The sequence below is a fragment of the Lacerta agilis genome, chromosome 11 (genome assembly GCF_009819535.1).
Source record: "Lacerta agilis isolate rLacAgi1 chromosome 11, rLacAgi1.pri, whole genome shotgun sequence".
NCBI lineage: Eukaryota > Metazoa > Chordata > Lepidosauria > Squamata > Lacertidae > Lacerta > Lacerta agilis.
This window is the reverse complement of record NC_046322.1, coordinates 1-11,325: the sequence shown is the minus strand read 5'-3', so window position 1 is coordinate 11,325 and position 11,325 is coordinate 1. Positions and strand designations below refer to the sequence as shown.

Genomic DNA, 11,325 nt, shown 5'->3' with positions numbered 1-11,325 from the left:
TTTCTGGACAGTGCTGTGGAGTCCTGAGGGATGCTGGTTTGGTGCGTGATGTGCTGGGCATCATACAGCGGAGTCTGCTGTTTGAGCCAGCTCTTCTAGATGATTTAAAACGTGCAGCGCTGTCCTTTCAGGGATTAGTGTTGCCTCAAGGGGTTAGTGACAGTGTTAGAGGGCTCCAGAGAGCCCTTGGCCTTTTCATGAAGGTCGGTTTAGAGGTGGCTTCTATAAAAGTGGGGGCAAAGGGGATCCTGGAGAGAGAAGCACATATTCCCTTTTCTGGATGCACCTGAGATCAAAAAACAGGGAACCATCAAGACAGCACCCTATATACTCCTGACTGAACTTGAAAATGTATATTTCTTGCCTAATACCAAGGATAACAGTTTGCATCTGTATCACCGTGCAAAGAAATTTTTCTGTGAAGCCCCCCACCCACCCACTGAATAGAAGGAAGGGGGAAGTACCTGGTGGTGTTCACTGACCAATGCTGCCACCAGCCTTTCAGACACAGCTTTTGTGTGAGTGTTTTGCAGACCCTCATCCAGGAATTTCTTGGCTGCAAGTTCTCAGTCATCAGATTTCATTGAGCTGGTGACATCACAGGCAAACATGTACCATACATAACTTGCGATATTAAGGTTGTTATCCAGTATGTCCTGTGTCATCTGTACATCCATTTTCACAACACTCTCACTATAGCAACTAGCATACTAGGTGGGGATCAAGTGAGGAGTTGTGGAGGAGAAGAGAAGAGGAACTTCCTACTGAAGACAGCGCTTAAAGGCAAAAGCTGTTGATTATGTGCAGCTTACAGGCATTGCATGAATAAAACTCATCCACCCTTGGGAGCAAACTGTGATCTAGACTTTTGCATTATGGATATGCATGTCAAATTCTGTCATTTTCAGTGATTTGTAATATACCGTTTTTGACTGGAAACCTTTTGCATGACATACTCCAATAAATGGTTTGCATTTTTGCTTGGTGTCTTTGTGGTCAATTCTCCCATGAGGCAAAGGGTTTACTTACACAGGTTGAGACGTAAGGGAAGCTGAGGCTCAGAGAGAGGGACTCATTCACAACCACCAAATTTCTGTGTAGCAACTTCAAAAATAAACAAAAAATTCTCCACAAAGGAGTGATGAGTAAGAAATGTTTCTGTGCTCCTTGGATGGGTTTGGGGCGAAGTGGGCATTGCCATGTGCAGGTAGGAATATCCCTGGCCAGCAGGAGCATTAGTTTTAGTTCTTCCTGGAGCATTAGCTCTTTTTTTGGTGCTGCATCACACTGTTGACTCATGTTAAACTTGTGGCCCACCAAGACCCTTAGTTCCTTTTCATATGCACTGCAAGTAAGTCAGGTGTTCCCTATCCTATATTTGTGCATATGGTTCTTCCTGCCTAAGAGCAGAAACTGACATTTGTCCCTATTGAAATTCATTTTGTTAGCTTGTGCCAAATTCTCCAATCTGTTATGGTCATTTTGAATTCTGATTCTTTATTCTGCAGCATTAGCTCCCCCTCCCAGTTTGATGTGACCTGCAAATTGGATGAGCATCCTCTCAATTGCTCATCCAAGTTTGAGTTCCAACTGATATCGGGGAAGTAGAAGCCCCCATGATTACAATATCTCTCCCTTTTGAATGTTCAGTAATCTGTAATTCCTCCATTGTTTCACTGGCAATTTCATTTCCCAGAAGGTGGAAGAAGCAACAAGGGGATCATCTTTATTGGACCTGGTCCTCACCAACAAAGAGGAACTGATTGATGAAATGGAAGTACTGGGAACCTTGGGAGAAGCGATCCTGTCCTCTTGGGTTCAGGGCCGTCTTAAGCATATCCAGCGCCATGGTGGGAAGATCCGGTGGGGGGCCCCCCATTTCCCAGAATTGTCAACTTTTTTAGGCGGGGGGACCCCCAAAGTTGTTGACCATTTTTAGGAAAGGTTCCCCACAGGGGTGCATAGCATGCAATGTGCATGTCCAAATGGTGAGAAGGGGTGTGTGCGGGGAGGGGGGGAGAAGAATATTTATGGAGCTGTTCCTCTCCTGGCCTCCCCACAACTCTCGCACAGAACCCTCCAAGCTCTTCCCCGCCTCCCCTGTCACTTCCCAGTTGTGGCGGCAGCCTTGCAAAGGCAGAGCGGGGAGATGGATCCCCCCCCCCCGGTTGCTGGCCAAAGGCTCAGCTTGACTGCCCGGCCACAGTGCCTGGCTGGGGGAGGGCAAGGAGGGAGGGAGGCTGCCAAGGCAGCCAGCAATAGAAGCGCTACTCTTGCTCGCTCTCTGCAGCCAGCCAGCCAGTCGAGCCCGGAGCGCAAGCACAAGGGAGGCACAGCAGAGCATGCAATCTGGATCCCAGAAGGTTATGGATTTGCCGGGTCCTGCGCCTCCTCATATGCATAGCCAAGATCCCGATTGCACACTTTGCTGCACCTCATGTTTGCGCACCGGGTTTGGCTGGCTGGCTACATGGGGGCGTGGCGCACATCACAGAAGGGCGCAGGGCACGCCGGGGAGGGGGCAGCCGCAATGGCACGCTTTCCCAAAAGGAGGCTCCGGGCGCAGTGTGGCATGGCAGAGGCAGACAAGGGTGGCGAGCTGAGGCGCTGCGTCCAGCCTCCACCTCTTCCTTGGCGCCCTCCAGAACGTGATGCTGTGGTTCCCCGCACCACTAACCTCTATGGCTACGATGGCCCTGCTTGGGTTTCATGATATAGAAGCAAGGGAAAGTTGGGGGTGGTCTGACATGCACTCTGGAATTTAAGAAAGCCTAAGGAACTACTGAGTGAGATTCCATAGTCAGAAATACTCAAAGAGAAGGGAGTCCAAGATGAAGGGGAGTTTCTTAAAGCTGAAATATTGAAGGCACAAATGCAGACAATTCCAACAAGAAAGAAAAATGGGAGGCATCTAAGGAAACCATTGTGGCTGCATAAGAAGCTTACAGACAAGCTGAGAGTTAAGAAAGGCATGTATATGAAATGGAATAAAGGGGAAATCACTAAGGAACAGTATACACAAGTAGCCAACAGTTGCAGGGGGAGAGTCAGGCTGGCCCCCTCTTTGGGGGATGAGCCTTGGAGGAGAGGAGCAGGGCAGAGCAGGGGCGGAACAAGGGGGCGGCCCGCCCCGGGTTCCAGGGGAGGAGGGTGACACTTTGCCCGCCCCCGCCCTACCCTGCCCCACTGGGCGGGCTCCCTAATGGGGGCATGCTGCCTTTCCCCCCTTTTCAGCAGCTTTTTTTAGGCGCGAGGGGCGGGCCAGCGAGGAGGGGGCATCATGCCAGCAACAAACCGTGATGCCCTCTCCTCGCTGGCCCGCCCCTTGTGCGGAAAAAAAACCGCTGAAAGGGGGGAAAGGGGGAAGCAAAGCAGCCATGTTAAAGAGCCTGCTTTGCTTCCCTTTCCCCCCCTTTCAGCGGTTTTTTTTCCGTCCGAGGGGTGGGCCAGCGAGGAGGGGGCATCATGCCAGTGACGCCCCCTCCTCGCTGGCCCGCCCCTCACGCTGAAAAAGAGCCGCTGAAAAGGGAAAAAGGGGGAAGCAAAGCAGGCATGTTCAAGTGCCTGCTTTGCTTCCCTTTTTCTCCCCTTTCAGAGGCGGGGGGGGGGGAGTGAAGCAAAGCAGGCGCTTAAACGCGCCTGCTTTCCTTCCCTTTTTTCCCCTTGCGGAGTCGCGGCATGGAGGCAAGGAGGCAAGGGGCGGGCCAGCGAGGCATGATGCCCCTCCTCGCTGGCCCGCCCCTCGCCTCCATGCCTCATCCGACATGCGTTGTCACGTCACGACGCATGCGTCATGCCCCGTCCCCAGGGGGGTGCCTCCGCACCGCCACCCTGGGCACCGCAGAGGCTTCCTTCGCCACTGGGGCAGAGCAGGAGTCCCCAATCGCAGTGGTTTAGGGTAGGGGGAGGTATGAAGGGGGGCAGGCCAGGTAAGGGACACACGTGCCAGCCCCTCCTCCAAGCTGGGGAATTGTGCTGGTCCTATCAGCCAGCACTCAGGTCTGTGAGTACTGTTGTTGAATGTCAGGGCAGCTCAGAATAAGATTTAAATAAAAATAATAAGGTATACCACCCTATACCTGCAGGTCTTGGGGCGCTTCACAGGATAAAATTAAAACAGGAAATACATAAGATCTCCCTCACTCATGATCTGATTATAGATGAGGAGGTTGATCTGGCCTGTGTCACTGAGACCTGGGTGGGTGAGCAGGGTGGAGTTGGTCTTGCTCAACTGTGCCCACCTGGGTACTTGGTGCAGCATCAGGGCAGACTTGGGGTTCAGGGAGGGGGAGTTGCTGTGGTCTATAGAGATTCTCTCTCTGTGTGTGTCCAGCTAAGGGGCAATACTGTGTTGTTGTTTTTTAAGTGTTTTACTGGAAGTTCCCTTAAGTGTTTTACTGGAAGTTCCCTGGACAAAAAAATAATAATAATAGAGAGAGAAGAAATATTCTGTATATTTTCTGGCCACCAGCAATGGGGAACTGATAGGATTGCTTAAACAAATCCACACTACTAGAACAAGATTCAATTCAGTTGAGCAGTTGGGGAAATAAGGAATATTTCCAAAAACTGTTTGCAAAGCTGGAACTTCCCCATTTTTAAAGCTCAAGCACAAACACATGGGATCAGCAGGGCCCTGAGCTCCTACTTACATCCTGTTTTAAGTTTCATGTCTGTGTCATTCTCTGTCCAAGTACCGCAATTCTGCTCCTAGCCAGACTACAATTTTGCAGCAGTACGTGGGCATCTATGACTGCATTTGGAAATTTATGGCCTCATCCATCATGCACCTGATCCCCATTGCCCAACCCTGCTTAAACCCAGCAGTACCCCTGCAATGTGTGTTGCTTGATATAGCTATCTTGTGGTGCCATATCTGACATTTGAGTTTTCCCCTCAGCTGACAGCTTCAGGAAGGCAGTTGCACCTGATGTAGGGAGAAAGTTAGGCACAGCCTCTTCCTCAGCACTGCAGACCCAGTCTAAATAAAGGCAGGCCTGGTCCTTTGGAGGGATAATAGAATGTCTGGAAAACTTCAAAATAATAGGATGTACCAGAAGTTATAAGCTGGAGAAAGTCAGTCAGGAAATAATGGGAATATTATAGGGTGTGTTCCAATTTTAAATTGACTGCAAACTTGGGGCCCATTTTCCAATCTATCTGACATTTGTAAGTCACCCCAGAAATCTGTCACTAGTTATCTGTGTAAGGTCATGAGTTTAGACAAGAGCTGGGAGCTGAGTGGTGGGAGAGATGGCAAGGCAGCATGAAGGTAGACTGCAGGAGATTATGGAGTTTATGATGTGTATGTGTGTGGCAGTGTGTCGCTGCTATCGCAGCAAGATCACATGTGGGAGAAGTGATCTTTTCTGGTGTTGTGTGTGCCCATACAGCTCCTTGACAGGGGTGCAAGGGACCTAGATATGCCTTTGCACCACCCTGTAAATTATGTTGAGATGATGATGCTTAACCTAATTCTGTTCTTTCTATTTACCCATCAAGCAAGAAAAGAGTTTTGTTTATGTTCAATTTATTGAAGATTTTCAAGCACAGAAGCTCGCAATCCAGAGCAAGATGTCTGACCATCCCAGACACACTTAAAAATAATAATAACTTTCCCTCATTCATATAGAAAGAGGGCCATTTCCCTCCACCACGGGGTGGGGCACAACATGCAAATGCTAGCGCAGAAAGAAGCAGCTGGATTTCGATTATATGGCAGTAGGTAGACGTTTCATCAAAGGGGATCTCAAGAGAAATGCTGGAATTCATTCAGGACCATGGAACTCAGAGTCTGCAACCTCTTGTCCACTGTGAGAGATCTCTTCCTTTGCAATGATTCCTCCAAGCAACCCTAAAAGTCAGAAAAAGAGCAAAAAATAAAGCAAGGGAAGCCACGTGACTGCTGCTTGGATAACTACAACTGAGGTGGATCTTTTTTAAAAACTCCACAACATTTCCAAGTGAGGTATTTGTGTCAGCTGCAGAATCATTCTTCCTGTTCACTGTCTCTGCTGATGATCAGTTTTGGTGGTCAAAGGGAAGTCTACCTACTAACAGCATATTTTGCCCTTCTAGCAAAATTTTGCTTCCCATCCCATCGAACTTTACTGCTCAGTCATGAATACAGCTGCCGAGCTGCTCAACTGCCTCATTCCTTGAGTCTGAGTGACTGAATCTGTATCCACCTCCCATGTGCCGGTTCATGACTAGGCGCTTCCAGATTTCACAGTGCTGCCACTGAGGACTTCTTGGATCATTCTTTGTCTAGCTCCTCCCTTTGACCTTACCGCCTTGCGTGACCCTGCTGGGAGTACGAGACTTCCAATGGCTTCGCTCACAAGGGTCATAGGAGCGTGCAAGCCCCCACACCACTCTCCAGTGAGTGAGAAGCACATTCAGAGGCACATTGTGCCTAACAATGAAGGTGGAACAGAGTCATTGTGGCTCCTTTTCTCCAAGGAGCTCAAGCTCCCATACATGGTTTTCCCCTTAGAAAAACAGTGTAGTGTAGGTTGGGTTGTGAGACAGTGACTGACTCAATGTCAACCTGTGAACTTCCTGGCTGAGTCAGGATTTGATCTCTGGTCTCCCAGGTCCTCACTTACCACTACTCCACATTGGCTCAGTTGCCAAATCATTTCCTTAAATCCCCACCAAGACAGCTACTAACAGCTCCTAGTAGCCACCAGCCATCCAAGTGTTTGCTGCACACAGTAGTGGCTGGCTTTGTGAGGCGGGTGGGGCTGTGGTCTCTTCCTGCGATGCTGCCAGTTACTCAGAGGAAGTGGGGATAGGCAGCAGAGTCCCAGAGCAGTGAGGGCACTACTGGCTGTACATTTAGGAAGCATCTTTAGCCCTTGTCACTGCCAATTGGGGAAGGATCTTTAGCTGCCAGCTATACAACAGTCCAGTGAAACCATCTTTCTCCATACAGTTATGTGAACTGAAAACTTGGCTGGTATTGAATGTTACAAGCACTGAGATATTAGCACTTACCATGCATCCATCCCTTGAGGGTCACGGACAATCCTCTTGACACAGTTAATATCATTTGTGATGTCATCATTTAAGAACGCTGGCAAAGATTTGTCAGAAAGCAAATGAGGTTACTGGGGATTCCTAAAATGCAACCCCAAAATACAAACACCCCCAAGGTTGCAGAGGCTGCCTCTGAACTGTGAAAAACCTTTTCCTAGAGGTCCATCCAACTCCAAGCCTGAATACTTTTGAAGAGCACTTAAAGCATTTCCCCCTTGAGCTGGCATTCAATCATTTTAGCACCAAGCAGGGAATCCCTTCTAGTCAGCTACGTTTTAGCCAGAGAAAGAAATCAGTTCTTTAAAAATGGCCCATCTCATCCTCCATCCAGACAAGCAAGGTCACAGTTCCAGGACACATTGCAACCTGGTAAAAGCAGGAGGATACAGAGCAGAAGCAGTGGGACAGAGCATGGCCTAGTGGCGTCCTTTGTCCCATGGTAAGTAAGGCTTAATGGAAAGGAGGAGTGTGTGGAGGAACAGCAGAGACGTTCAAGCACATTCGGGATTCTGCTATCCTCCCAGGGTCAGGGGACTGTTGATGCCTGCTAGGCACTGTTGGCAGATGGTTCTTCAGCCCTATGAAGATGCTTTGTAGAACTGGGATGTTAGTGCTCAAGTAATGTGTGTGTGACTGCGAGAGATGTGCAAGTTGTGGGAGGAATGTGGGAGAGATGTATTTGTGGTGTGTGTGTGTGTGTGTGTGTGTGTGTGATGGAAGAAGGGAGGGACAGATTTACATGTTGTTTCGTGCAAGTGAGAAAAAGGGGTTACATGTATGTGTGGTCAGAAGGGAAGTTATGTACTCGAGCAGAGAGGGAGAGCAGTGTGTGTCTCTCTGTGTGTGTGAGGGGCTGAGGTGTAGCATGGGAGAGCCAGGGGGGCCATCACCCCGGCACACATTTTTGAGGGTGTGTAATCAGGTATCCCCACGACAGGCACCGAGCCCTGGCAGCTGAGGCACAGCAGCAGGCAAGTTGGTCTGGTGGGCAGGTGGATGGAGGCAGCAGTCAAAGAGCCTGTTGGAGGTGGGCTCCGCCCACCCTCTGCAGGGGGCTCTGCATGCCACTCCCTGGTGCCTGCCCCAACTGCCCAGTCCACCAGTGGAGGGGGGCAGCAACCCACACTACACTGCTGGTGAGGGGGAGGGATGCACGCATGCACATGTGGTGCATGAGAGAGAGAGAGGCATATCTGAGTGTTGGTATATCTGTGCAGTATAAGGTGGAGCAAAAGACACAAAACTTGCATGTATGTCTGTGGTCTGTATATGCGAGGGCATGTGTGTGCTCTGTGTGTATGCAATAGTGTTGTGCACCTACCTTGTATAGATTTTCCTGGTACAAGGAGTGCTCCCTGGTGTTATGGGACAACAGCAGTACTAGTGTGTACGTTTGTATGTAAAAACAATATTAAGTGACACAGTCAGGAGAAACAGGGCACAGCTGGCTTCCCATGGTAAACATGGGGGAGGAAAGCAGCAACCACTGTACTGTACTCTCTGGAGTTTTCCCTATGCTCACCCCAATGGCTTTAACTCAGGGGTCAGCAACCTTTTCCAGCCGTGGGCTAGTCCACCATCCCTCAGACCACGTGGGGGGGGCAGCGGACTATTTTTTTTGGGGGGGGGAATGAACGAATTCCTATGCCCCCAAAATAACCTAGAGATGCATTTTAAATAAAAGGATACATTCTACTCATGTAAAAACACACTGATTCCCGGACTGTCCGTGGGCCAGATTGAGAAGACGATTGGACCACATCCAGCCCCGAGCCTTAGGTTGCCTACCCCTGCTTTAACTCAAACAAATAAATGGAACCTATACTATGTGAAACATTTTGAATTTCATTATGTAGTTCCAATTTTTATTATTAACTGTGTCATTAAAAGTTCATCACAAATTCAACAAAGAAGGGGGTATAGGAAGAGAGAAGTGCGGGAGACACATTTTAAAGTTTATTATCAGTACCAGCATTTCTGGAAGTCCAAAATTCATTTGACAATAAATCTGTAGTCACCATGTCTTGCAAATTTGGATTTGTGGGTCACCATACCAAAAACATTGGGGACCACTGACTAAGGACAGTCCTGAGAGCGGGACAGATACACCTGGGGGTGGAGGTAAGGAGGTTGTGGTGTTGTTGTTTTTTAAGTCTTCATGTAAATTCAGCAGTTTTTTAGTGTGAAATTCTCCTGAATGACAGCTTTGTATGCAATTTTTTGTAATCTAATGTACTTTTGTATGCAATTTTTGTAAATATATCTATTTATAGGCATACTGTGCCCAATGCAGTTGGCTTGAGAAGTGCATTGCAAGATTAGAAGTGTGAGTTTTGAAGAATGTGCTGTGTCTTTTTCCGTGTATTATTTCAGAAGGCGCAAATTTGGTAGATTCACCTTCAAATGTGAACTGAATTAAAGAAGTGTAAGCTAGCATTCCCTGCAGTATCAAGTTGCTTACCATTGCAGGAGCTTCTACACCCATTGGCTGTTGGGCGATGTCCATTGTCGCACCACCAGCGGCTGTTTATCTGAAAGATTCCATAGTCACGACTGCCATCGGAGTTTGGTGGCCCCACGGCTCTGGTGTTAAATCTGCTTTCATGATAAGCAGTACAGACCCCTGGAACAAAGTGAACAAGAAAAGGACTACAATTTGGGTATACGCTTGATGTACAATCTTTTTTGTCAAAGTTTTGAAATAGAATAATTTAAAAACATTCTTTCGATGTTGACTATGGAAGCTGCCTGTAACGTCTACTCCCCCCCCCCAATGGTCTTAAATAGAAATTTGCACAAACAACGAAGGAAAGTTGGGACATTTTGATGGGCAGCAGGGTGTGTGAACCTTTTCTGATAAGAAGTCCCCATTTCAGCTTTGCAAAGATGAAGGGAAAGAAAGAGCAAACTCACAGTTGGCCAGGCTGACGCGATGGTATCCATCCAGCCCAGCCTGTTTCAAACGTTCAGCCAGTTCACATCTCCCATACACTTTGGCTTCATTCCCTGCAAGGAGGAGGCAGAAGAGGGCAAGGGCCAGAACCTTCATCTCTGCGATTCCCTGGAGAGTGATGCTTGGATTCCCTGGGATCCCCAGTGGCTTTTGTAGACCAGTGTTTTGGGCGGAGTCCAGATGGTGAGCAGAACACTGATTGGGGAGGGGAATAAGTATTAATAGGAACCCCGCCCCTGCAAAAAAGACACATGATGCAATTCTGGTTTGATATATGATAACAGTGTGCAACTTAGGAAATATTTCAACAATCATAGAATCATAGAATCATAGAGTTGGAAGAGACCACAAGGGCCATCCCGTCCAACCCCCTGCCAAGCAGGAAACACCATCAAAGCATTCCTGACAGATGGCTGTCAAGCCTCTGCTTAAAGACCTCCAAAGAAGGAGACTCCACCACACTCCTTGGCAGCAAATTCCACTGCCGAACAGCTCTCACTGTCAGGAAGTTCTTCCTAATGTTTAGGTGGAATCTTCTTTCTTGTAGTTTGAATCCATTGCTCCGTGTCCGCTTCTCTGGAGCAGCAGAAAACAACCTTTCACCCTCCTCTATATGACATCCTTTTATATATTTGAACATGGCTATCATATCACCCCTTAACCTTCTCTTCTCCAGGCTAAACATACCCAGCTCCCTAAGCCGTTCCTCATAAGGCATTGTTTCCAGGCCTTTGACCATTTTGGTTGCCCTCTTCTGGACACGTTCCAGCTTGTCAGTATCCTTCTTGAACTGTGGTGCCCATAACTGGACACAGTTTTCCAGGTGAGGTCTGAATATAGTAGTACGATTACTTCCCTTGATCTAGACGCTATACTCCTATTGATGCAGCCCAGAATTGCATTGGCTTTTTAGCTGCTGCATCACACTGTTGACTCATGTCAAGTTGTGGTCTGCCAAGACTCCTAGATCCTTTTCACATGTACTGCTCTCAAGCCAGGTGTCACCCATCCTGTATTTGTGCCTTTCATTTTTTTTGCCCAAGTGTAGTACTTACATTTCTCCTGTTAAAATTTATCTTGTTTGCTTTGGCCCAGTTGTCTAATCTGTTAGGTCATTTTGAAGTGTTATCCTGTCCTCTGGGGTATTAGCCACCCCTCCTAATTTGGTGTCATCTGCAAACTTGATCAGGATGCCCTCAAGCTCATCATCCAAGTCATTGATGAAGATGTTAATAAGACTGGCCCAAGACAGAACCCTGTGGCACCCCACTAGTCACTTCTCTCCAGGATGAAGAGGAGCCATTGATGAGCACCCTTTGGGCTCGGTCAGT

At 48.2% G+C, this 11,325-nt stretch overlaps 1 protein-coding gene across 1 annotated transcript; it reads right to left on the bottom strand.

The window, feature by feature from the left end:
- Window positions 1-5,710: 5,710 nt before the first annotated feature.
- Window positions 5,711-10,155, bottom strand: LOC117055226 (lysozyme C-1-like). Its single transcript, XM_033164662.1, has 4 exons — window positions 9,955-10,155; window positions 9,503-9,664; window positions 7,000-7,078; window positions 5,711-5,854 (listed from the first exon to the last, which is right to left on the bottom strand). Exons 1-4 carry the CDS (start codon window positions 10,088-10,090, stop codon window positions 5,788-5,790), a joined length of 444 nt encoding a protein of 147 aa, XP_033020553.1. The 5' UTR covers window positions 10,091-10,155; the 3' UTR covers window positions 5,711-5,787.
- Between the last annotated feature and the right edge of the window lie 1,170 nt (window positions 10,156-11,325).